The sequence below is a fragment of the Rhinoderma darwinii genome, chromosome 3, assembly GCF_050947455.1.
Source record: "Rhinoderma darwinii isolate aRhiDar2 chromosome 3, aRhiDar2.hap1, whole genome shotgun sequence".
Classification (NCBI taxonomy): Eukaryota; Metazoa; Chordata; class Amphibia; order Anura; family Rhinodermatidae; genus Rhinoderma; species Rhinoderma darwinii.
The window spans coordinates 385,327,604-385,353,323 of NC_134689.1; the positions used below are offsets into that span (position 1 = coordinate 385,327,604).

At 48.4% G+C, this 25,720-nt stretch overlaps 1 protein-coding gene across 7 annotated transcripts in view; it reads right to left on the reverse strand.

The window, feature by feature from the left end:
* Positions 1–25,720, reverse strand: part of ANK1 (ankyrin 1) — a 290,504-nt gene that overhangs the window by 118,149 nt on the left and 146,635 nt on the right. For all 7 annotated transcript variants that reach the window (XM_075858907.1, XM_075858901.1, XM_075858903.1 and 4 more), the window contains one exon: positions 24,747–24,848. In XM_075858907.1, the coding sequence (XP_075715022.1) occupies positions 24,747–24,848 (102 nt within the window). The remainder of the gene's footprint in view (positions 1–24,746; positions 24,849–25,720) is intronic.

Sequence of the window (25,720 nt, forward strand, 5' to 3'; positions counted from 1 at the left end):
AATATAGGACATGCAGTGAGTTTCACGCAACGGACACACGTTGCGTGAAAACTCATGCATGTGTGAATAGCCAATGGGGTTGTGTGCTGTGCGTTGTTGCAACGCTCAGCACAGAAACGAGATTCACGCTCGTCTGAATGAGCCCTTTAGCCAGAGGAATTCATTTAACAGGTTATTTATTGTGAGATTAAAAAAAGAAAAAAATCAATGCAGAAAAATGCTTTTTTTTTCTAAATTACACAGTAATTTATTTGTACCCGGAAACTGCGTAAAAAAAACCCCCACACATTTTCACCCACATAAAACAATACCTCATACAGCCACATCAGTGAAAAGATAAAAAATTATGGCTGTTGAAATGCAGAGGCAAAAAATAAAAAATTTAGCTGTCAATAAGGCCCTTGCAGGCTTTTAAGGGGTTAACTCTACGGCTTTACAGGGGATTTGCAGCTCTTTATCTGAAAAATGGAGCTTCAACTACTATGAAAATATATTAAAAAATTAATCAGCACAGAACGCTAGACCTAGAAAAGACACACTGTTAAAATCTGAATATTAAAGAACACAACATTTCCAATAATTATAAGTCCTAGATAAGCTGACGCTCATTTTTTTAAATTACCATTAAAGTCAATGCTATCCATTATGATCTGTTATGATTCATGTTCAAAACGGATCTGTCAGAAATGGAGTCACTGAAGCAAATGTGAACAGAGCCGAAACGACAGTTTTACTTATAAGTATATTAATGATAGTGTTGCTAAATCGGCCCCAATATTTAGTAATAGACACTATTTTTCACACATATGGGCCTAAGGGGTTGTAGAAAATGTTGAAAAAAAGGGTCTGCTTTTCTTTTGAGGAACAGCGCCAATCTTGTCCGTAGGTTATATCTTGTATTGCAACTCAACAGCATTTGCTTGAATGGGCTGAGCTGCAATACCCGACACAGATCATTGACAAAAGTGGGGCTGTTTCTGAAAAAAAGTAGACCTTTTTTCTAATCTTGTGCCGTCCCTTTAAGACTGGAGTAGTTGTTCTCAGTTATGACATTGGAATTTTGTTCCCGCTACTGAACAATGAGGTTGTCATTGTTCACCTTCACTTTTGTCATTAATTACCAGTCACATTTAGGCATCATTTACACGAGCGTAATATACGCGCGTGCTTTTCACGCGTGTCGTACGCACCTATATTAGGCTATGGGGCAGTGCAGACAGTGCATGAGTTTTGCGCAGCGCGAGTGCGTTGCATAAAACTCACGACATGTCCTTTCTTTGTGCGCTGTTCTCGCATCACTTCCGTGCGATCTGCGTTGTTCGCGCAACAGCTGTCAAACTCTGAATGTAAACAGAAAAGCACCACGTGCTTTTCTGTTTACAAACATTCAAACGGAGTGTCATAATGATGGTGGCTGCGCGAAAATCATGCAGCCGCGCATCATACGCTGATGACACACGCAGCTGTTAAGTGCCTTTTGCGCACGCAAAACGTTGCCCTCTCACACAAGTAAGAAATAATGTTTATATCATCAAAAGTGGTAAAAAAGCCTTCATAAATATTTAAGATAAATAACTTTTTTGTTGTTGTGGTATAATACCTCCCAACATCTGCATCCCTATTTGCAGGACACTTTAAGCCTTGCCCCAGATTCACATGGGTATGGCTATAAAACACCATGACCTGCCTAGGTAGAGTCGTGTGTTAACCTTAAACCATACTATCCCCCACCCCCATTTAGTAACGACACATGACACCGAGGTTGGATGTGAAATGGCCACAGCAGCCGTTTATTAATTTCACAGTTTTATAAAAACAATTTAAATCCGAAACATTCGGATAACTAGTTAGGAATCCACCAGAGAATTCCTCCTAATAATTCACATGACCCAACATGGGTCAGAATCATAAATAACAATTAAACGTTAACATTAACCCGAGCAGAGGAAGTCCTTGAAGCCCCTTCAGATGTTCCTTTCAAGAACACACCGAATTAGCCATCTGCAAACCACTCATTACCTCCAGCCGTAAACCAGCTCGGAAGCACCGTTCACCTCTGCAGATGGCTCCAACCACTAGAAGTCCACTTCAAGGGGATAACACCCGATGAAGCCCTCAAGTGATATACCGACCACTAGAAGTCCACTTCAAAGGGATAACACCTGATGAAGCCTTCAAGTGACATACCTTCTACCAGAAGACCACTTCAAAGGGATAACACCCGATGAAGTCTTCAACCATGTACCTTTTTTGGGGGACGCATACCCCCGATGCGACCCCCCCACCATTTTGTACTGACTGGCCTCAAGGACTCCCCCCGCCAGCTGCCATGACAACAGAACCTACTCCGGAAAAAAGAAAAACATGTTAAATAAGCACACAAAATAAAACAAAACGCTCATAGACAGACGTACATAAGACCTAAGGAGTAACAAAACAAGGGTGGGAGGGTGGGAGCTTTGCTTAATGTGTGTTACTCCTCCCGCTGCTTCCGGCTCAATGCCGAGAAACAGCGGGAAGCGCAGTAACGGCCCCCCCGCCCCCCTTAACTCCTCCCCGTCCCTCCTTCAGCTCCTTCAACTTTCCCTGACCTCGTAACATTAACCCTTTCCCTACCAGGACGGTCATGTCGGCTTCCCTTAAGCCTGCAGCTGCGTCCAGCCTCTTCTTGACCTGCCTAGGTAGAGTCGTGTGTTAACCTTAAACCATACTATCCCCCACCCCCATTTAGTAACGACACATGACACCGAGGTTGGATGTGAAATGGCCACAGCAGCCGTTTATTAATTTCACAGTTTTATAAAAACAATTTAAATCCGAAACATTCGGATAACTAGTTAGGAATCCACCAGAGAATTCCTCCTAATAATTCACATGACCCAACATGGGTCAGAATCATAAATAACAATTAAACGTTAACATTAACCCGAGCAGAGGAAGTCCTTGAAGCCCCTTCAGATGTTCCTTTCAAGAACACACCGAATTAGCCATCTGCAAACCACTAATTACCTCCAGCCGTAAACCAGCTCGGAAGCACCGTTCACCTCTGCAGATGGCTCCAACCACTAGAAGTCCACTTCAAGGGGATAACACCCGATGAAGCCCTCAAGTGATATACCGACCACTAGAAGTCCACTTCAAAGGGATAACACCCGATGAAGCCTTCAAGTGACATACCTTCTACCAGAAGACCACTTCAAAGGGATAACACCCGATGAAGTCTTCAACCATGTACCTTTTTTGGGGGACGCATACCCCCGATGCGACCCCCCCACCATTTTGTACTGACTGGCCTCAAGGACTCCCCCCGCCACCGCGAAACAGGCCTTGACCACCTTAAGCCTGTGAGTTCCTCCACACCACCACCGCCCTTTCTATGCCTTCTGCTATAGCCAAGCTCCAAATATCAATGCCAACCTCGGTCAGATGAACCCCGTCACTCCTCCAGAAATTCCCCAATCCTGACTCCAAATCCCTATGCCTCACGCAAATGCCCCCGTTCTTTGCCACAAAACGGGACACCGCCCGGTTAACTTTTATCCGAGCCTTATTGACTCTCTCCACCGATCTAGCTAACCGCCAATGCTTCCTTGGGACTATGTCCGACCACACTACCACCAACTTGGGATAAGATACCCACAAACACAACAAATCATGTTTGATATCCCGCACCAACTCACGAAAAGGGCGGACTCCTAAGTCATTCCCACCCACGTGCAACACTAAAACCTCCGGAACCCTATCAAGCCGCACATATGTCTGGAATTCCGCCAACACCCTGTTCCACGACATACCTCTAAACCCCAGCCAATGCACAACCGCATCCTGTCGCGGAATGCGCAACTGGCGACCATCCGGGCGGACGTCCGCCCTCAAAGCCCCCCAGTGCACGTACGAATGACCCATCAACCACACCAGACAAGGAGGCGAATCTGAAACGGAAAACACAGTTAGGCACCACCATATAATATTTGCAAGCATAAACAACAAAATTACAACATATGGGGGCGGACATAGGACTTAAACCTTTTAGACTCCCAACGACCAATACGCCTCACCCCCTCATCATCCAACCCCCAGCGCCCTGCTTCCGTTGCTGCGCCAATCCGGAAGGAATGAGATGAATATGAGCCTGCTGCAACCCCAACCGCCGTCAAACATTTTTTAAAAACAGCTCCAAACTGAAACCTGGACAAGAACGACCCGTCCACATGACGTAACAAAGGCAAATCTGGAGACCCCCTGTTTTTTGTAAAACCCCGCATGCACTCTACTGGGCACATGACCGACCCCGGGAGAGCGAACAAAACTATCAGTTTTCCCTTCCCTAATTGGTCAGTTTTTGATCTACGCAACCATACCTCCAACCGATCTGCAAAAAGGCTCACCTCCCCAGATCTCAGCCCCCCTGCCTGTTTAGTACTTGGCGACACCAACTCACCTACTCTAAATGCTCCGAAGAACGCCAACGAGAAAGCCAACCGAAACAAATCCATTTCATCTGAAGAACGACATACCGATGCCAATGAACCGCCCAACAAGCCCAGCAAAGCAAACGACACCGGCCTTCTACTATCCGCCTCCACCCTACCTCTGCGCAACCCCTTCAAAGCCTGCGATACCAGAAATTCCTTCGATACATCCCGCAAGCCCCGCAACTTAAGCCCAAACGCCACCGCGGATATAAACCGGTTCACCTTCGCTACTGAAAACCCCCCCTCCCAGGCATCCCCTAACCAATACAAAAGTGCCACCAACCTGTCTCTATCCGTATTGACATCACCCAACTCTCTTACCCACTCCTCCCACTGCCTCCAACAAGCAGCATAAGCCCTCCACGTCGTGCGCGCCAAAGACCTTTGTAACAGCTGCTCTACGGGACCGATACCAGATCCCATAGATGATCCGGACACGCCAAACCGAGACGTTCCGCTCCCGGGGCCAATTCCCGAAACCGGTCCCACTGCGAGCGAGAAAGAGCATCAGCAACACAATTCCGTACACCCGGGACATGCACCGCCACCACCCACGCGTTCAGCGACAAACACACCAACACTAAATGTCGCAACAATTGAACTACCGGAGGAGAGGACGCCGTGATGTTATTAATGGCAAGCACCACCCCCATGTTGTCGCAGTAAAAACGGACCTTCTTATCCCTGAGCCTGTCCCCCCAAATGGTAGCCGCCACCACGATGGGAAACAGCTCGAGCAGGGCCAGATTCCGCGTCAATCCACTGGACACCCAGCTAGCCGGCCATTGACCTGCGCACCACGGACCTCCCCCGTAAGCTCCAAAGCCACCCGCCCCAGCCGCATCCGTGAAAATATTCAGATCACTCGTATCCTGCGCTGGGGCCATCCATAGCGAGCGACCATTGTACTGGCCCAAGAAGTCATCCCAAACCTGAAGATCAGCTCGGTGCTCCTCCTTGAGCCTCACAAAATGATGCGGCGCCCGCACTCCCGCCGTTGCCGCCGCCAACCTTCTACCAAACACCCTCCCCATCGGCATAATCCGGCAGGCGAAATTCAACTTCCCCAGCAGCGACTGAAGCTCCCTCAGCGACATTTTCTTCCTTCTACAAGCCCGTCGCACCTCCAGCCTCAAAGCACCCAACTTATCCGCCGGGAGCCGACACTCCATTGCCACCGAGTCAATTTCGATTCCCAAGAAAGAAATCGTCGCTACCGGGCCCTCCGTTTTTTCCGGCGCCAAAGGGATCCCAAAATCCCTCGCCACCTTCTGCAGGGCATGAAGCAAGTTACCGCAAACCGGCGAACCCCCCGGGCCAACGCACAAAAAATCATCTAAGTAATGGATCAACGAATCGACCCCGGATACTCCCCTCGTTACCCACTCCACGAAGCTACTAAACGCCTCGAAGTATGCACAAGAAAGAGAACACCCCATCGGAAGGCACCGATCCACGTAAAAGGCCCCATTCCAAAAACAACCCAACAGCCGTTGGCTTTCTGGGTGGACCGGCAACAACCTGAACGCCGCCTCGATGTCGGTTTTTGCTAGCAGCGCCCCCGGACCCGCAGCCCGCACTAACCCCACCGCCTTATCGAATGAGGTATAAACTACGGAACACAACTCGTGATCAATCCCGTCATTTACCGACGAACCTTTGGGATACGATAAATGTTGAATCAAACGAAACTTTCCGGGCTCGCGTTTAGGGACAATACCCAAAGGGGACACAACTAAATCTTTTACCGGCGACTCCACAAATGGCCCCGACATGCGCCCCAACGAAACTTCTTTTAACAACTTTTCCGACACGACTTCCGCATGCAAGTAAGCCGATTTTAAATTTCTCCGCGTAACCGGAACCTCATAAGGAGGCGGAGGAATAACAAAACCAACACTAAACCCTTCATAAAGCAACTTAGCTGCCGCCCTATCCGGATACTCATTTAGATAAGGGGCCATCCTTTCCACCCTCACCGGCGACACCCCCTTGACCAGCCCCGTGCTGGTTCCCGGACCTCTTTTTCCGCAGACATTTTGCCGCCCCGTGTGATGCACCATTACACTCGGAGCACACGTGCTTGAACTTGCACGTGGCCCCAAACTTGCACTGGCCTTCATTGAATTGCCAGCAAAACCCCGCCTTTCCCCCGCCGCTTGGTCCACTCTGACTAGTCTGGCCTCCCTGGCCACCGCTCCCGGGAAAGGGCTGCCTAACCGGAGCCGTAACCCGTAACCAGAGAGCAATATCCTTCTGGTCCCACCGAATCGCCGGCCGAACCGCCTTCCGCTGACGGAATTGCTCATCATATCGCAGCCACGCCTGACCCCCATACGCCCTATGAGCCTCCCCAATAGCATCAAAATAACAAAATAACGCCGAACAATTTTCCGGCGCCTTTTCCCCTATCACACTAGCCAATATGGCGAACGCCTGCGACCAATTAACGAACGTCTGCGGGATAAGCCTATACCGCCGCCGTTCCTCCTCGTCCTTTTTACTCTCATCCCGCTTGCTCTTATCCAAATTGAATTTAGCCAGCGGCAAGAGAGAAAAAATTTCAACGTATTCATCTTTCCAGATCCGATCACGCACCTCCTGCTTTAAATGCGCCCCCAACGGACCCTCAAAACAAACATACACCTCCCCCCGAGCACGATCGTCCATGCGCACTCGATCGCCGTCCTTTTGTGCCTCAGTCTGCACCGACACCGCGACCGCCTCTCCAACCGCCACCACAGGACGCGCCTGCAACGATCCCCCGTCCCTGGGGCCTTCCCAAACTACCGCAGGGGACACTTCCGTTACAACCGGCGCCGCGGCCCTATCAAGGCGCCCCACCAGCTCCCGTAAGCAACCCACTAAATCTGCCAAACCCGCTCCGTCGCGTCCGCCCGCGCCACTACCGGCCCCCGATGCTATGCTAGCAGCCCCCCCGCCGACACCCGACATAAAAATCGCTGGATAAGACAATAATGGAGTTATACACTCACCGGGCTGCACAGGCGCTGTGTTCCCGTCAGCCGGACCATCCTGACCTCGACGATAGACGTCCAGTTCACCTTCCTCCAGTTCTTCTCTCGCCGACGACTGTCCCTCCCAACGACATCTTCGGAAAGGGGATGAGGACGCGCTGACCGATGGGCCGGCAACCTGCCGCCCGACCGCCGGGACCCAGACTTCCGACCGGACCTGTTGCCTCGACGTCGCTGCAGATCTAGTCGTCCGTCTAGACGATCCTGACGAAGCCTGCCCCCTGGCCGGAACATCACCATGCGGGGCGGCCGTACCTTGCTCTCGACATCTTCCATCTGATGGGGGAGGGGTGACAGGGAGCCCGGCCTGCGACTCCCTGCTTACCGCCGGACCCCGTCGCGGCCTGGGATTCCTGCCAGGACGCAGGGCCTGGGAAGGGGCGGTCCTCCCAGCTGCCTGGCCTGCAGCGTCCGGGATCGGGCTCCCTCTGCGACGCCGTGTCCGCGGGACTACCTCCGGACTAAGGCGCTCTGGAGGTCGGGACCGCCGAGAGGGACGGGTCGACACAGCCTGCATCGCCGTCACCCCTGCCACCGCTCTCTGCCTGCCCAGCGCAGGAGCGGTTGTTGCCGACTCCCCCCCCCGCCGCCATAGCCATGCTCGTAGGGGGGCCGGGGGAGGGGAGCCTGTCCCTTACAACAGACCCCGAACGCCGTGCCCGACGTGGCGAAACGGCGTCCGGGATCCGCGTTAATGCAGCCACGGTCTCCTCCAGCCATCCGGGACCGTGGTGCACAGCAGCGGCGCGCAGCCGCTCTAAAATCAAGGCCTCTGCCATTACTAAAAAACCGGGCAACGGGGAGCTTTGCTTAATGTGTGTTACTCCTCCCGCTGCTTCCGGCTCAATGCCGAGAAACAGCGGGAAGCGCAGTAACGGCCCCCCCGCCCCCCTTAACTCCTCCCCGTCCCTCCTTCAGCTCCTTCAACTTTCCCTGACCTCGTAACATTAACCCTTTCCCTACCAGGACGGTCATGTCGGCTTCCCTTAAGCCTGCAGCTGCGTCCAGCCTCTTCTTGAGATGCCCACTTTTATGCACATTTACATAAGCCCGGCCCACATTGGGAGGTCTGCTGAAGTTACTGCAGAAAACCGGTGTAATTGCCTTAAAGGGGTTGTCCAGACTGGAGGCTGTTTTTTATACTGATGACCTATACACAGGAAAGGTCATCAGTATAGGATTGGTCGGTCTCCGGGACTCGAACCCCTCACCGATCAGCCGCTCCGGCTGCCGGAACCTATGCAGGGTCAGTGCTGGAAGCAGAATGTTTGGGCCCAGTAGAGAAAATGATTGTGATGTACACCCTCCATCTATACAGAACATCTACTTCTTTTGCATTGTAATCATTGTTGCAATCATTGTACACACGACATATCATCAATAAGGTCTAATAGGTTTGTTTGTAAATCATCTCATAAGAAATAGACCCGTGTGACAAGTGATTGGCTCCCAAGTCAGCTCCAAATGGGATTGTCTCCTTCTGTACATTTGGGGCCGATTATTGTATCAAAGCCTGTGCCCACCGGAGGAGCCTCTAGTACTCTGGAGGGCCAGTCCAACCCTGGGTTCAGTTGGGCCCTGTGTTACCAGAGATCCACTCTTTCTCCTGAGCTCCCACCCACTAGAAGGACTGCAAACAGGAGCTATGAAGGGGCCATTGAGATCCCGCCTAGAGGAGAGGAGCTCATCACCGCACTACAGAGCAGAACCGGGACTGATGACTATAACTGAGGTAGGGGATCTTCTAATGTGTGCGGAGTATGTTTGTGTGTGTGTGTGTGCATAATGTGTATGTGTGTGTGTGTGTGTGTACATACTGTAAGTGTGTGTTTATGTATATATGTGTATGTCTGTGTGAATATGTATATATGTGTGCACAATATGTATATGTATATCTATATATGTGGTGTGTGTATATGTGTGTGTATATACTGTAAGTGTGTGTTTATGTATATATGTGTATGTCTGTGTGAATATATATATATGATATATATGTGTGGTGTGTATATGTGTGTACATATTGTATGTGTGTGTGGATATATATACACAGGGCCGGCCTTAGGGGTGTGCGAGCGCACAGGGCGCTGCCCCCTCCAAGCATGTAGAAGAGGCTGGACGCAGCTGCAGGCTTAAGGGAAGCCGACATGACCGTCCTGGTAGGGAAAGGGTTAATGTTACGAGGTCAGGGAAAGTTGAAGGAGCTGAAGGAGGGACGGGGAGGAGTTAAGGGGGGCGGGGGGGCCGTTACTGCGCTTCCCGCTGTTTCTCGGCATTGAGCCGGAAGCAGCGGGAGGAGTAACACACATTAAGCAAAGCTCCCCGTTGCCCGGTTTTTTAGTAATGGCAGAGGCCTTGATTTTAGAGCGGCTGCGCGCCGCTGCTGTGCACCACGGTCCCGGATGGCTGGAGGAGACCGTGGCTGCATTAACGCGGATCCCGGACGCCGTTTCGCCACGTCGGGCACGGCGTTCGGGGTCTGTTGTAAGGGACAGGCTCCCCTCCCCCGGCCCCCCTACGAGCATGGCTATGGCGGCGGGGGGGGAGTCGGCAACAACCGCTCCTGCGCTGGGCAGGCAGAGAGCGGTGGCAGGGGTGACGGCGATGCAGGCTGTGTCGACCCGTCCCTCTCGGCGGTCCCGACCTCCAGAGCGCCTTAGTCCGGAGGTAGTCCCGCGGACACGGCGTCGCAGAGGGAGCCCGATCCCGGACGCTGCAGGCCAGGCAGCTGGGAGGACCGCCCGGGCTCCCTGTCACCCCTCCCCCATCAGATGGAAGATGTCGAGAGCAAGGTACGGCCGCCCCGCATGGTGATGTTCCGGCCAGGGGGCAGGCTTCGTCAGGATCGTCTAGACGGACGACTAGATCTGCAGCGACGTCGAGGCAACAGGTCCGGTCGGAAGTCTGGGTCCCGGCGGTCGGGCGGCAGGTTGCCGGCCCATCGGTCAGCGCGTCCTCATCCCCTTTCCGAAGATGTCGTTGGGAGGGACAGTCGTCGGCGAGAGAAGAACTGGAGGAAGGTGAACTGGACGTCTATCGTCGAGGTCAGGATGGTCCGGCTGACGGGAACACAGCGCCTGTGCAGCCCGGTGAGTGTATAACTCCATTATTGTCTTATCCAGCGATTTTTATGTCGGGTGTCGGCGGGGGGGCTGCTAGCATAGCATCGGGGGCCGGTAGTGGCGCGGGCGGACGCGACGGAGCGGGTTTGGCAGATTTAGTGGGTTGCTTACGGGAGCTGGTGGGGCGCCTTGATAGGGCCGCGGCGCCGGTTGTAACGGAAGTGTCCCCTGCGGTAGTTTGGGAAGGCCCCAGGGACGGGGGATCGTTGCAGGCGCGTCCTGTGGTGGCGGTTGGAGAGGCGGTCGCGGTGTCGGTGCAGACTGAGGCACAAAAGGACGGCGATCGAGTGCGCATGGACGATCGTGCTCGGGGGGAGGTGTATGTTTGTTTTGAGGGTCCGTTGGGGGCGCATTTAAAGCAGGAGGTGCGTGATCGGATCTGGAAAGATGAATACGTTGAAATTTTTTCTCTCTTGCCGCTGGCTAAATTCAATTTGGATAAGAGCAAGCGGGATGAGAGTAAAAAGGACGAGGAGGAACGGCGGCGGTATAGGCTTATCCCGCAGACGTTCGTTAATTGGTCGCAGGCGTTCGCCATATTGGCTAGTGTGATAGGGGAAAAGGCGCCGGAAAATTGTTCGGCGTTATTTTGTTATTTTGATGCTATTGGGGAGGCTCATAGGGCGTATGGGGGTCAGGCGTGGCTGCGATATGATGAGCAATTCCGTCAGCGGAAGGCGGTTCGGCCGGCGATTCGGTGGGACCAGAAGGATATTGCTCTCTGGTTACGGGTTACGGCTCCGGTTAGGCAGCCCTTTCCCGGGAGCGGTGGCCAGGGAGGCCAGACTAGTCAGAGTGGACCAAGCGGCGGGGGAAAGGCGGGGTTTTGCTGGCAATTCAATGAAGGCCAGTGCAAGTTTGGGGCCACGTGCAAGTTCAAGCACGTGTGCTCCGAGTGTAATGGTGCATCACACGGGGCGGCAAAATGTCTGCGGAAAAAGAGGTCCGGGAACCAGCACGGGGCTGGTCAAGGGGGTGTCGCCGGTGAGGGTGGAAAGGATGGCCCCTTATCTAAATGAGTATCCGGATAGGGCGGCAGCTAAGTTGCTTTATGAAGGGTTTAGTGTTGGTTTTGTTATTCCTCCGCCTCCTTATGAGGTTCCGGTTACGCGGAGAAATTTAAAATCGGCTTACTTGCATGCGGAAGTCGTGTCGGAAAAGTTGTTAAAAGAAGTTTCGTTGGGGCGCATGTCGGGGCCATTTGTGGAGTCGCCGGTAAAAGATTTAGTTGTGTCCCCTTTGGGTATTGTCCCTAAACGCGAGCCCGGAAAGTTTCGTTTGATTCAACATTTATCGTATCCCAAAGGTTCGTCGGTAAATGACGGGATTGATCACGAGTTGTGTTCCGTAGTTTATACCTCATTCGATAAGGCGGTGGGGTTAGTGCGGGCTGCGGGTCCGGGGGCGCTGCTAGCAAAAACCGACATCGAGGCGGCGTTCAGGTTGTTGCCGGTCCACCCAGAAAGCCAACGGCTGTTGGGTTGTTTTTGGAATGGGGCCTTTTACGTGGATCGGTGCCTTCCGATGGGGTGTTCTCTTTCTTGTGCATACTTCGAGGCGTTTAGTAGCTTCGTGGAGTGGGTAACGAGGGGAGTATCCGGGGTCGATTCGTTGATCCATTACTTAGATGATTTTTTGTGCGTTGGCCCGGGGGGTTCGCCGGTTTGCGGTAACTTGCTTCATGCCCTGCAGAAGGTGGCGAGGGATTTTGGGATCCCTTTGGCGCCGGAAAAAACGGAGGGCCCGGTAGCGACGATTTCTTTCTTGGGAATCGAAATTGACTCGGTGGCAATGGAGTGTCGGCTCCCGGCGGATAAGTTGGGTGCTTTGAGGCTGGAGGTGCGACGGGCTTGTAGAAGGAAGAAAATGTCGCTGAGGGAGCTTCAGTCGCTGCTGGGGAAGTTGAATTTCGCCTGCCGGATTATGCCGATGGGGAGGGTGTTTGGTAGAAGGTTGGCGGCGGCAACGGCGGGAGTGCGGGCGCCGCATCATTTTGTGAGGCTCAAGGAGGAGCACCGAGCTGATCTTCAGGTTTGGGATGACTTCTTGGGCCAGTACAATGGTCGCTCGCTATGGATGGCCCCAGCGCAGGATACGAGTGATCTGAATATTTTCACGGATGCGGCTGGGGCGGGTGGCTTTGGAGCTTACGGGGGAGGTCCGTGGTGCGCAGGTCAATGGCCGGCTAGCTGGGTGTCCAGTGGATTGACGCGGAATCTGGCCCTGCTCGAGCTGTTTCCCATCGTGGTGGCGGCTACCATTTGGGGGGACAGGCTCAGGGATAAGAAGGTCCGTTTTTACTGCGACAACATGGGGGTGGTGCTTGCCATTAATAACATCACGGCGTCCTCTCCTCCGGTAGTTCAATTGTTGCGACATTTAGTGTTGGTGTGTTTGTCGCTGAACGCGTGGGTGGTGGCGGTGCATGTCCCGGGTGTACGGAATTGTGTTGCTGATGCTCTTTCTCGCTCGCAGTGGGACCGGTTTCGGGAATTGGCCCCGGGAGCGGAACGTCTCGGTTTGGCGTGTCCGGATCATCTATGGGATCTGGTATCGGTCCCGTAGAGCAGCTGTTACAAAGGTCTTTGGCGCACACGACGTGGAGGGCTTATGCTGCTTGTTGGAGGCAGTGGGAGGAGTGGGTAAGAGAGTTGGGTGATGTCAATACGGATAGAGACAGGTTGGTGGCACTTTTGTATTGGTTAGGGGATGCCTGGGAGGGGGGGTTTTCAGTAGCGAAGGTGAACCGGTTTATATCCGCGGTGGCGTTTGGGCTTAAGTTGCGGGGCTTGCGGGATGTATCGAAGGAATTTCTGGTATCGCAGGCTTTGAAGGGGTTGCGCAGAGGTAGGGTGGAGGCGGATAGTAGAAGGCCGGTGTCGTTTGCTTTGCTGGGCTTGTTGGGCGGTTCATTGGCATCGGTATGTCGTTCTTCAGATGAAATGGATTTGTTTCGGTTGGCTTTCTCGTTGGCGTTCTTCGGAGCATTTAGAGTAGGTGAGTTGGTGTCGCCAAGTACTAAACAGGCAGGGGGGCTGAGATCTGGGGAGGTGAGCCTTTTTGCAGATCGGTTGGAGGTATGGTTGCGTAGATCAAAAACTGACCAATTAGGGAAGGGAAAACTGATAGTTTTGTTCGCTCTCCCGGGGTCGGTCATGTGCCCAGTAGAGTGCATGCGGGGTTTTACAAAAAACAGGGGGTCTCCAGATTTGCCTTTGTTACGTCATGTGGACGGGTCGTTCTTGTCCAGGTTTCAGTTTGGAGCTGTTTTTAAAAAATGTTTGACGGCGGTTGGGGTTGCAGCAGGCTCATATTCATCTCATTCCTTCCGGATTGGCGCAGCAACGGAAGCAGGGCGCTGGGGGTTGGATGATGAGGGGGTGAGGCGTATTGGTCGTTGGGAGTCTAAAAGGTTTAAGTCCTATGTCCGCCCCCATATGTTGTAATTTTGTTGTTTATGCTTGCAAATATTATATGGTGGTGCCTAACTGTGTTTTCCGTTTCAGATTCGCCTCCTTGTCTGGTGTGGTTGATGGGTCATTCGTACGTGCACTGGGGGGCTTTGAGGGCGGACGTCCGCCCGGATGGTCGCCAGTTGCGCATTCCGCGACAGGATGCGGTTGTGCATTGGCTGGGGTTTAGAGGTATGTCGTGGAACAGGGTGTTGGCGGAATTCCAGACATATGTGCGGCTTGATAGGGTTCCGGAGGTTTTAGTGTTGCACGTGGGTGGGAATGACTTAGGAGTCCGCCCTTTTCGTGAGTTGGTGCGGGATATCAAACATGATTTGTTGTGTTTGTGGGTATCTTATCCCAAGTTGGTGGTAGTGTGGTCGGACATAGTCCCAAGGAAGCATTGGCGGTTAGCTAGATCGGTGGAGAGAGTCAATAAGGCTCGGATAAAAGTTAACCGGGCGGTGTCCCGTTTTGTGGCAAAGAACGGGGGCATTTGCGTGAGGCATAGGGATTTGGAGTCAGGATTGGGGAATTTCTGGAGGAGTGACGGGGTTCATCTGACCGAGGTTGGCATTGATATTTGGAGCTTGGCTATAGCAGAAGGCATAGAAAGGGCGGTGGTGGTGTGGAGGAACTCACAGGCTTAAGGTGGTCAAGGCCTGTTTCGCGGTGGCGGGGGGAGTCCTTGAGGCCAGTCAGTACAAAATGGTGGGGGGGTCGCATCGGGGGTATGCGTCCCCCAAAAAAGGTACATGGTTGAAGACTTCATCGGGTGTTATCCCTTTGAAGTGGTCTTCTGGTAGAAGGTATGTCACTTGAAGGCTTCATCGGGTGTTATCCCTTTGAAGTGGACTTCTAGTGGTCGGTATATCACTTGAGGGCTTCATCGGGTGTTATCCCCTTGAAGTGGACTTCTAGTGGTTGGAGCCATCTGCAGAGGTGAACGGTGCTTCCGAGCTGGTTTACGGCTGGAGGTAATGAGTGGTTTGCAGATGGCTAATTCGGTGTGTTCTTGAAAGGAACATCTGAAGGGGCTTCAAGGACTTCCTCTGCTCGGGTTAATGTTAACGTTTAATTGTTATTTATGATTCTGACCCATGTTGGGTCATGTGAATTATTAGGAGGAATTCTCTGGTGGATTCCTAACTAGTTATCCGAATGTTTCGGATTTAAATTGTTTTTATAAAACTGTGAAATTAATAAACGGCTGCTGTGGCCATTTCACATCCAACCTCGGTGTCATGTGTCGTTACTAAATGGGGGTGGGGGATAGTATGGTTTAAGGTTAACACACGACTCTACCTAGGCAGGTCAAGAAGAGGCTGGACGCAGCTGCAGGCTTAAGGGAAGCCGACATGACCGTCCTGGTAGGGAAAGGGTTAATGTTACGAGGTCAGGGAAAGTTGAAGGAGCTGAAGGAGGGACGGGGAGGAGTTAAGGGGGGCGGGGGGGCCGTTACTGCGCTTCCCGCTGTTTCTCGGCATTGAGCCGGAAGCAGCGGGAGGAGTAACACACATTAAGCAAAGCTCCCACCCTCCCACCCTTGTTTTGTTACTCCTTAGGTCTTATGTACGTCTGTCTATGAGCGTTTTGTTTTATTTTGTGTGCTTATTTAACATGTTTTTCTTTTTTCCGGAGTAGGTTCTGTTGTCATGGCAGCTGGCGGGGGGAGTCCTTGAGGCCAGTCAGTACAAAATGGTGGGGGGGTCGCATCGGGGGTATGCGTCCCCCAAAAAAGGTACATGGTTGAAGACTTCATCGGGTGTTATCCCTTTGAAGTGGTCTTCTGGTAGAAGGTATGTCACTTGAAGGCTTCATCGGGTGTTATCCCTTTGAAGTGGACTTCTAGTGGTCGGTATATCACTTGAGGGCTTCATCGGGTGTTATCCCCTTGAAGTGGACTTCTAGTGGTTGGAGCCATCTGCAGAGGTGAACGGTGCTTCCGAGCTGGTTTACGGCTGGAGGTAATGAGTGGTTTGCAGATGGCTAATTCGGTGTGTTCTTGAAAGGAACATCTGAAGGGGCTTCAAGGACTTCCTCTGCTCGGGTTAATGTTAACGTTTAATTGTTATTTATGATTCTGACCCATGTTGGGTCATGTGAATTATTAGGAGGAATTCTCTGGTGGATTCCTAACTAGTTATCCGAATGTTTTGGATTTAAATTGTTTTTATAAAACTGTGAAATTAATAAACGGCTGCTGTGGCCATTTCACATCCAACCTCGGTGTCATGTGTCGTTACTAAATGGGGGTGGGGGATAGTATGGTTTAAGGTTAACACACGACTCTACCTAGGCAGGTCAAGGGTGCGCCAATGGACTCTGTCTCTACTCTGTGCTCTGTTCCACACACGGAGTATAGCAGAGGAGGAAGCTCCGCCCACAGCCTGTCCTTCATGAAACCGGTGATCCTGTCAGCATGGAGAGATGGGGAGTGTCTGTGTGTCTCTGTGTACCTGTGTGTGTGTGTGTGTGTGTGTGTGTGTGTGTGTGTGTGTGTGTATACAGTATGTGTCTCTGTAATTGTATGTGTATATATGCTACAGTGTGTGTGTGTGTGTGTGTGTGTGTCTCTGTGTATACAGTATGTGTTTCTGTGTTTGCATGTGTATATGTTAGTGTGTGTGTCTCTGTGTATACAGTATGTGTCTCTGTATGTGTATATGTTAGTGTGTGTGTGTAGTTGGTATACAGTATGTGTTTGTATGTGTATATGTTACAGTGTGTGTGTGTGTGTGTGTATACAGTGTGTGTCTCTGTGTATGTCTCTGTTTGTATGAGTGTATGTTACAGTGTGTGTGTGTAGTTGGTATACAGTATGTGTCTCTGTGTTTGTATGTGTATGTGTTAGTTTTGTGTGTAGTGGGTATACAGTATGTGTTTGTATGTGTATATGTTACAGTGTGTGTCTCTGTGTATACACTATGTGTGCGTCTATGTTTGTATGTTACAGTGTGTGTGTAGTGGGTATACAGTATGTGTCTCTGTGTTTGTATGTGTATATATTACTCTGTGTGTGTGTGTGTGTGTGTGTGTGTGTGCGCGCGTGCGTGCGTGTCTGCATGTGTTTATGTCTTTTTGGAAAAGTGTGCGTTCAATATTAAAGTAGAACAGATAAAATGCAGATATCTGTGCTGCCTCCTATATACCCTGCTGCCCCTATATATCCTGCTGCCCCCTATATATCCTGCTGCCCCCTATATATCCTGCTGCCCCTATATAACCTGCTGTCCCTTATATAACCTGCTGTCCCTTATATATCCTGCTGCCCCTATATATCCTGCTGCCCCTTATATACCCTGCTTCCTCATATATACCCTGCTGCCTCCTATATATCCTGCTGCGCCCTATTTATCCTGCTGCCTCATATATACCCTGCTGCCCCTTTATATGCTGCTGCCCCTATATACCTGCAGGCCCCTATATACCCTGCTGCCCCTATATATTCTGCTGCCCCTATATACCCTGCTGCCCCTTATATACTCTGCTGCCCTTATATATGCCTCTGTGTGTGTGTTTATATGTGTATGTGGGTATAGTTATCATCTACAGCATTATCTGTACTCAGAGAGTTATCACTGTGTTATCAGCGGTGTTACATAGGACTGCAGGTAACATTTACTGCATTATCTGTACTCAGAGAGTTATCACTGTGTTATCTGTGGTGTTAAATAGGACTGCAGGTAACATCTACGACATTATCTGTACGCAGAGAGTTATCACTGTGTTATCAGCGGTGTTACATAGGACTGGAGGTTACATTTATTGCATTATCTGTATTCGGAGAGTTATCACTGTGTTTTATATGTGGTGTTACATAGGACTGCAGGTAACATATACAACAATATCTGTACTCAGAGAGTTATCACTGTGTTATCTGTGGTGTTGCATAGGACTGCAGGCAATATATACTACATTATCTGTACTCAGAGAGTTATTACCGTGTGTTATCTGTGGTGTTACATAGGACTGCAGGCAATATCTACTAAATTATCTGTACTCAGAGAGTTATTACCGTGTGTTATCTGTGGTGTTACATAGGGCTGCACATGAAATCTACAACATTATCTGTACTGTGTATATATGTGCCTGTGTGGGTATATATGTTTGTGAATGTGTCTTTGTGCTTATATATATGTGCCTTTTACCTGTATGTATATATTCCAGAATGTGTGTATGTATATTTGCCTGTATGTCTAAATATCTGTATTTATGTATGTACAGTATATATGTTCAAGCGTGTCTATATATGTGGTCAATTTTTGGTTTGTGTAGGGGGCGGCAATAGAGAGTCCCGCACAGGGCGCCATTCAACCTAAGGCCGGCCCTATATATATATATATATATATGTGTGTGTGTGTGTGTGTGTGTGTGTTGGGTGTGTGTACATGTGGGTACCAGTTTACTGACTACCTGTATACAGTATGTGCACTGGCGATCTCTGTACAATGACTGCCTGTGTATGTGTGGGTTGGCTGTGCAGGTATGTGTTAGGGTTGTGTGATATCATATATTCTATTAAATTTGAAATGACAATATATATCAAATTTATATATATATATATATATATATATATATATATGTATATATATATATATATTACATATGATATATATTGTATCCCCCCCTAATCATAGAGGCAGCAATATGTACAGACAGCTGCGCTTTTCGTTTATATTCTATCAGAGCAGCTACACTATATCGCCAAGGGTATGAGGACCAGTAGCATTGTAACGCCACCTCCCCATACCTGCTGACGGCCGCGATCGCAGACCTCTCTCCTGTGGCTGACATCTCCTTCCCCGAAAACGTCAGCACACTCTGCCCTGTAGTGTCTGCTAGGGGGCGCGCACACGCTCGTTCCCGGCCTTAAAGGGCCAGCGTGTGCATATGTAATAAATTACATGTAATAATGTATTTTACATGTAAAATATGTTTTAATTACCCTGGACTATAAAAAGGGCCCTGCCCTTTCATTCCTTGTCTGAGCATTGTTGTGTATTCCCATGTTAGTCTTGAAAATGGTCCCTTAGTCGTATCCTGTTTTTCAGTTTACCCGTGCTCTGCTAACTGTATCCTGTATCCCATGTTGTGTTTGTTCTTGAGCCTTTTCTAGTGTTGGAGTTGCGTTGTGTCATCTGCTACACCTGTTGTTATACACCACGTCTGGTGTCATCCGCTACGCCTGCTGTTATACACCACATCTGGTGTTACCTGCCATGCCTACTGTCACACACCAAGTCTGGTGTCATCTGCCACTCCTGGTATCATCCGCCACATTTGGCGATACCTGCCACGTCAAGTCCCATCTGTGCCAAAGCCTCTGCTACTGTCTGGACTATCTCAGGTACCCTTGTACTAAGAACCTTGTATAGACTGTGAATTGGTCAGCTGCTACTCCGCTACTACCACAAATGTTGTCTATGGAGATTACATGGCTGTGTGCTTGATTTATGCAACTCTTTGCAATGGGTGTGCCTGAAACACCTGAACTCAATGGAGGGTGTCAACATGCTTTTAGCTATATAGTCTAAGTGTATATACTAACATATAGACACTACTGTACTTCTTCTATATGCTGAGAAATGTCCAGAATGCTGCCATGTACTATACTGTGTTTACTACTAGTAATGTATATATACACGACTTTACTAGTTCTATATACAATATAGTCTGCGAGGCAAGAGGTGCTAGTAGTTGGATGTGTCTCTTCAAATTTAAAATGTTGGAGGATATAAAAAATTATCAAAAAAAGGAGGGCACTCATGAAATATTTGCAGTGAGTTTATTGATGTGTTAAAACCGTCCTGGTGCCCGCTGGTAAGCTGTAGTTCTGTACAGGTGCCAATATGTCAAAATAATCTCTTGATCTTCTGGTGCCAGATAACCACCTCCTATATCACCTGTGTATGGGGTCTTTCTGTACGTTGCGTCTTCTTACCTGTTCTTCATCTGGAATCAGGCAGAACCAAAATTCATGTTGTCGATATAAGCCCTTCATGATCTTTCTGATGAATTGACAGATCGTGGGTAAGATATAGAGACAAACTTAAAGAGGACCTGTCACTAGGTCATATAAGTTGAGCTAGTTTACTGACCTGTCTCCCTGATTCCAGTGCCGTTTTCCTTTTTTTCCTGGACCCCCCCCCCCCCTGTTCCAGAGATATGGCCCATTGTTGTGTTGGCTGCCTCTATGCTAATTTGCTGTAGTTATCCAAGAGGCTGTGAACTTTCCTCCAGCTGCTTGCGCTAATTGGTCAACATCAGAGGTAGGGTAACTAGCTCCACCCCGTTGGCTAACTACAGCAAATTAGCATATTGGTTAGCAAACATAACAGTGGGCCATATCTCTGGAACGGGGGGGGGGGGGGGAATCCAGGAAAAAAGAAAAAACAGGCCTGGAATCAGGGAGACAGTGCTATTCAGGTCAGTTAACCAGTTCAACTTATATGATCTAGTGACAGGTCCTCTTTAAAGAAGACCCACTGGAACAGCTGTTTGTGGCTCTCGAAGATGTCAGGTTCCACCGGTGATAGTGCAGGTATGTGAGATTAAAGATTTAATTATATCTCACTTAACACCTCTTCATATTAAAAGTGGAATTAGCATTTAAATAGGAAATATGATTATGTTCATTAACCAGCCTGGGAGCAATAAATTCATACAGTATATACTATATAGTTCTTTGTAGTAATACCAATGGGTGACCATATTATTGATGGGGCACATTTATCAAAAGCATCGTAAGATTGACAATTTACAAAAGAAAAAAGAGAGATGTTAATGTGGCGCAAATTGCGCCAAATGTATCAAAGTGGTGCTCGCTACATAATATATTTGAAGCATGACATACTTGACACACTTTTGCACCTCATGGCTGTTACAGATTTATGCCAGTATTTTACGCAGAAAAATTGAGCAGGTTGTTAAAGCTGATTTGTCACCTTAATATGCTGCACTTGGTAAGGGCAGCATATTACATGTACATGTCTGCTCTCCTATTAGCCAAAATGGCACAAAAACGTGGTGCCATTTAGCTAATAGGAGCGATCAAAAAATATACAGATCTGATAGATATAATCTGGTGTACTCATTAGGTGAGCTCTCTCTCCACCTCCCCCTGCCCCTCTCCGTAGTATACACAGCAGCCAGCAGTCAATCACTGTGAGGAGGGCAGGTGGAGGCGGGGGCAGCACTTTCCTAATGAATACACCGGCTATGAGATCGGTATATTCTTTGATCGCTCCTATTAGTTAAACAGCACAATATTTTCTAGTGCTCATAGAAGAGCGGACCTGTTCCTGTTGCCCTTACCTAGGGCAGCAATATGGAGATGACAGATCTGCTTTAAAGCTGTTTCTTGACACTGCTCTGATGCATCTTCCTTCAAATCTATCGTATAAATCTTTCATGACTGTATATCATTTGAAACACATTTCCTAGACTACAGTTTTTTTTAAAGGATAAAGACACTTTTGCAATCTATCCAAAATAACAAAAAACTAGCAACTTTGAAAACAGTTTTGATTTAAAAAAAAACTCCTACCGTTTTGTGTTTACAGCTTCTATGTGCAACTATGTGTCTCCATGGCTGCAGACTACAATCAATTTAAGTCTGTAGTCTTGTGTTACTTCACCCCCTTCTGCATTTGAATCCTCATTCGCGCAATGTTGTTAAGCCCCACCTTACGACCAGGAAGGCCTAAAGAAATTGTCCGGGAATGCCTACATTTGGGCATATTTCCATAAACCACGCCCCCCTGGTGAGGTTGGTTGGGAGGTAATGAAATGAGACAGTAGAAGGGGGGGGGGGGAGTGGAACAACATATGGCTGCAAGATCAGATAACACACGATGTGTTTGTAATATGTAACCATCGAGGTACATAAATCTTACATAGGAGCTGTATTCACAAAAAGGTAGGATTTTTAAAAAGGTCTACAATAGATGATATACGAAGCATCAACAAGCTTGTAGTTGAAAGGATCTGGACTTGCGCAGTAAAATATGCAACAAAAGCTGAAATACCATAGAAGAACAACAGTATTGTACAGCAGCTATATAAAGACATGAAGCCAGCAACCAGTGTCAAGTAGCTGCTGCCAAGTCAGATGACATTACGGAATACATCCAAATGAACATAGAAGTAAATTATGAAACCACCAGTCAGACCATAAATGAAGCATTGTATACAATTTTGGGCTCTAGTGCGGAAGAAAGACATAGCAGTGCTACAGCAGAGCATTACCACACAAAACATAAAAATGGCCAAATATTAGTAAATCAGCCGTTCGAACAGCAGCCAAAGATTAGTAATTATATCAATTTTCATTACAGAGATATTGGTATTTGTCTATTTTGTTGGGGCTATAAGGCACTGAACGTTGATTGCTGTGATACTATCATAGAAGTGAACTGCAGCTGCCACTAGGGGGAGCTCATGGCAAACAGATTTATCAAGGTGTACAGATATGCAGTTTAGCTCCCTCTAGTAGTGGTTGCATGTAGCCAGAATTATATCCCTTTTCATGTAAGAAAAACATCCCTAAACTGGGGACAAAGCCCAACAGTGTTTAACTGTATAAAAGCGGTAATGGGAAAAACAATAGAAAGCTATTAAAATCCAAACAAAGAACTTGGTAAAGCCAGATGCCAGTCAGCATTGTGAATGAAGTAGTGAGTAGAAGATATCTGGGCTGGTGGACAAGACGTTTCTGACTTCACAGTCTTGGTTGAGATGGAAGGTCAGAAGGCACGGTGAGGTCGGGCAGAATACACGGCCTGTGGGACAGGTCTGACCACATATCTCCCCCTCAGGATCACAGGACATATGAGGCTGGACCTTTCCCACACGCCCGATATTCTCCAGAAGACCTAAAGGTGCCGGCTGAACCATAGTGAGGGTGTCACTGAAGTGGGAACTAGGGGAGAAAGGCCAGATTTTGTGGTCATGTGTACTTTGGTACTATTTCTTACCAAATAATACTATATGGTCTAGATCAGTGGTGTCAAAACAGTAGATTGTGATCTACCAGTAGACCTCGAAGTGGGACAGAAGATCTTGACATTAGTCCAGGCTGTTCTACAAACTACCTCTTACCACCTTTTCAACTAAAATGCTCATTGACGATATCATGTGGAGACTTTGAGTCTTGACCATTGCTCCTTGCTGCTGTGGGTCCCACAATCTTCTTGACAGCTAATATACAGTAGCACAAGTCATGTATCAAGAAGGCAACGAAGTCATAGCTGAGGAGCAAGTGCAATAAGTAACCAACTGTGGCTGATTACTATTATGAGGGCAATGGGCATCTAAAGTAGGAGAATGCAAAAAAATTGTAGCAGTGCCACATGTACCTGGTCCCCTGGTAGATCACCTCACTGAACTAAAAGTAGATCACATACCGAAAAAGTGTTTACGTGTGGCCTTGATCTTTGGAGTAGAGGTCGTAGTTTTCAGGTGCCACTTGGGTTTGACATTCCTTGGTCCAGAACTAGTTACTTCAAGACTGAGTCATTTTTGGGTAGAAAGAGAACTTGGCACCGGTATTGGATTTTGCTGGTCATGATATTGGACTATGATAGTAAATCGGGGCTGTCAAGCAGAAAACTATATAATGTAGTGTATGTTTTTGGTTCTTTTTGTTTTTAACCTAGGATGTGCCATTATATCTCTGCTGTGGGTTGGAACAAAGCTCTGATCCTAGGATAGTTTTGCAGATCTAGACGTGACTGGAGATGTCATGAGGCTGGACTGAATGTATGACAGTATTCTGAAGCTAGCCAAGAGCAATGCTATATTCCCAGAACTTCAGGGGCGGACATATAGCCTGTTCAGCTGCACAAGGGCCCAGAGAAAAAAGGGCGCTCACTGTGGCCAAGTAACCCGCTTTCCCTGCTACTTCCCCCTGCTCACACTATCCAGTGGGATGGTGTTATTATTAACCCTTTCATTGCCTCTGACCACAAGGGATATTATCAATAACTCCTTCACTGCCCTAGCCCACCATGTATGTTACCTTTAACCAGTTAACTGCCATGGACCACAAGAGATATTATTATTATTAACCCCTTCACTGCCCTAGCCCACCATGGATGTTACCATTAACCAGTTAACTGCCATGAACCACAAGAGATATTATTATTATTATTATTATTAATAACCCCTTCACTGCCCTAGACTACAATGGATGTAACAATAAACCTCTTCTCTGCCCTACATCACAAAGTGTTAACCAAAACCCCTTTGCTACTCTAGACTACCAGGGATGTTACCCATCGGTGCAGGGGAAATGAACAGAGTTAACATCAAAAATTATTTTATTTTTTTACAGTCATTTTAAGTATGGAAAGACGTACGTGGCCTGTATGTTGGTGGATGCGGGCAAACGCTGTTTTTGAACAGGGGTCCTCAGCTGTCTGTGTCCGCCCCTGCAGAACTTGCTTATAAAAGGACACTACTGTATGTAGCAATTCTGCCTATGGAACAGCAGGAACTATAAACATTCAGCTATGAACAATGACCTAATATGTTTTCTGTCTGAGAAAACGTACAAAATATTTCTTGGTTGGCTCCTTTTCTAGACCCGGACAGAACATGAATGCTGATAGCTGAACATGCAGGTGTGCAGTACGTAATATGGTGCGGTGTGCGCTTTACCTGGTTGCACGTATTTATATCCACTCCATTTCTCATATGGTCCAGCGCTTTATCCAGGTTTCCAGCCCTGGCCGCTCGCAGGAAGCTGGTCGCTGCATCAGCCTAGGAGAGATTATATCAGCATTATTTATTTATTTTACATTGATTACATAGCACCAACATATTCCACAGCGCAGTACATAGATCATCGCCACTCACATCAGTACGTGTACCCAGTAGAGCTGACAATTTCATATCTCTATCTCAGACACACAAGGCTGCAAGACTATAGTACTCAATATAATGCACACAGAGCTTTAAACTCTCCGCTTCATAAAGCTTAAAGGTTATGTCCACTTTTGCAATCCTTTTTATTATTGCTCAAATACATCTAAAATAAAAAATGAAAATAATTTACAAATAGTATTGATTCAAAATATCCTACCGTTATGTGTACACAGCTCCTATGCTTACAACCCACAAACAAACCCTGTGTGTGGTCTGATCCTGTAGTCATGTCAATCATCAATCGTCCCTCTCTCTGTATGTTAGAAAGAAGGGGGAGCAGAGAGAGTGTACTAACACATGACCGCAGGATCGCTATATACAAACGATTCGTTTGTAGTCTGTAACCATGGAAACAAATCGGTCTGCTGTGTACACAAAACGGTAGGGTATTTTTAATCCAGACTATTGGCAAAGTTGCCTCATTTTTTAATTTTAAATGTATTGACGCTATAAAAACCATCAGCTTACATCGGAGTACATATCCTTGAAGACTGTTAAGAACAATAAATATCCATGAAAAGAAGAATTTTTTTGCCCGCCAAAGTGCATTTAATTACATTCTTGGAGATGAGTTTTAAAAATCATGGAAATTGAGAAAAACTACCTGGAATAAATGATGTTTACCATGTATCACTGAAGTACAAGAAGAACTATAAGGCCCTGTTCACACAGAGTTTCTTTCACACGTTTTTTGCCGCGGAAACCAC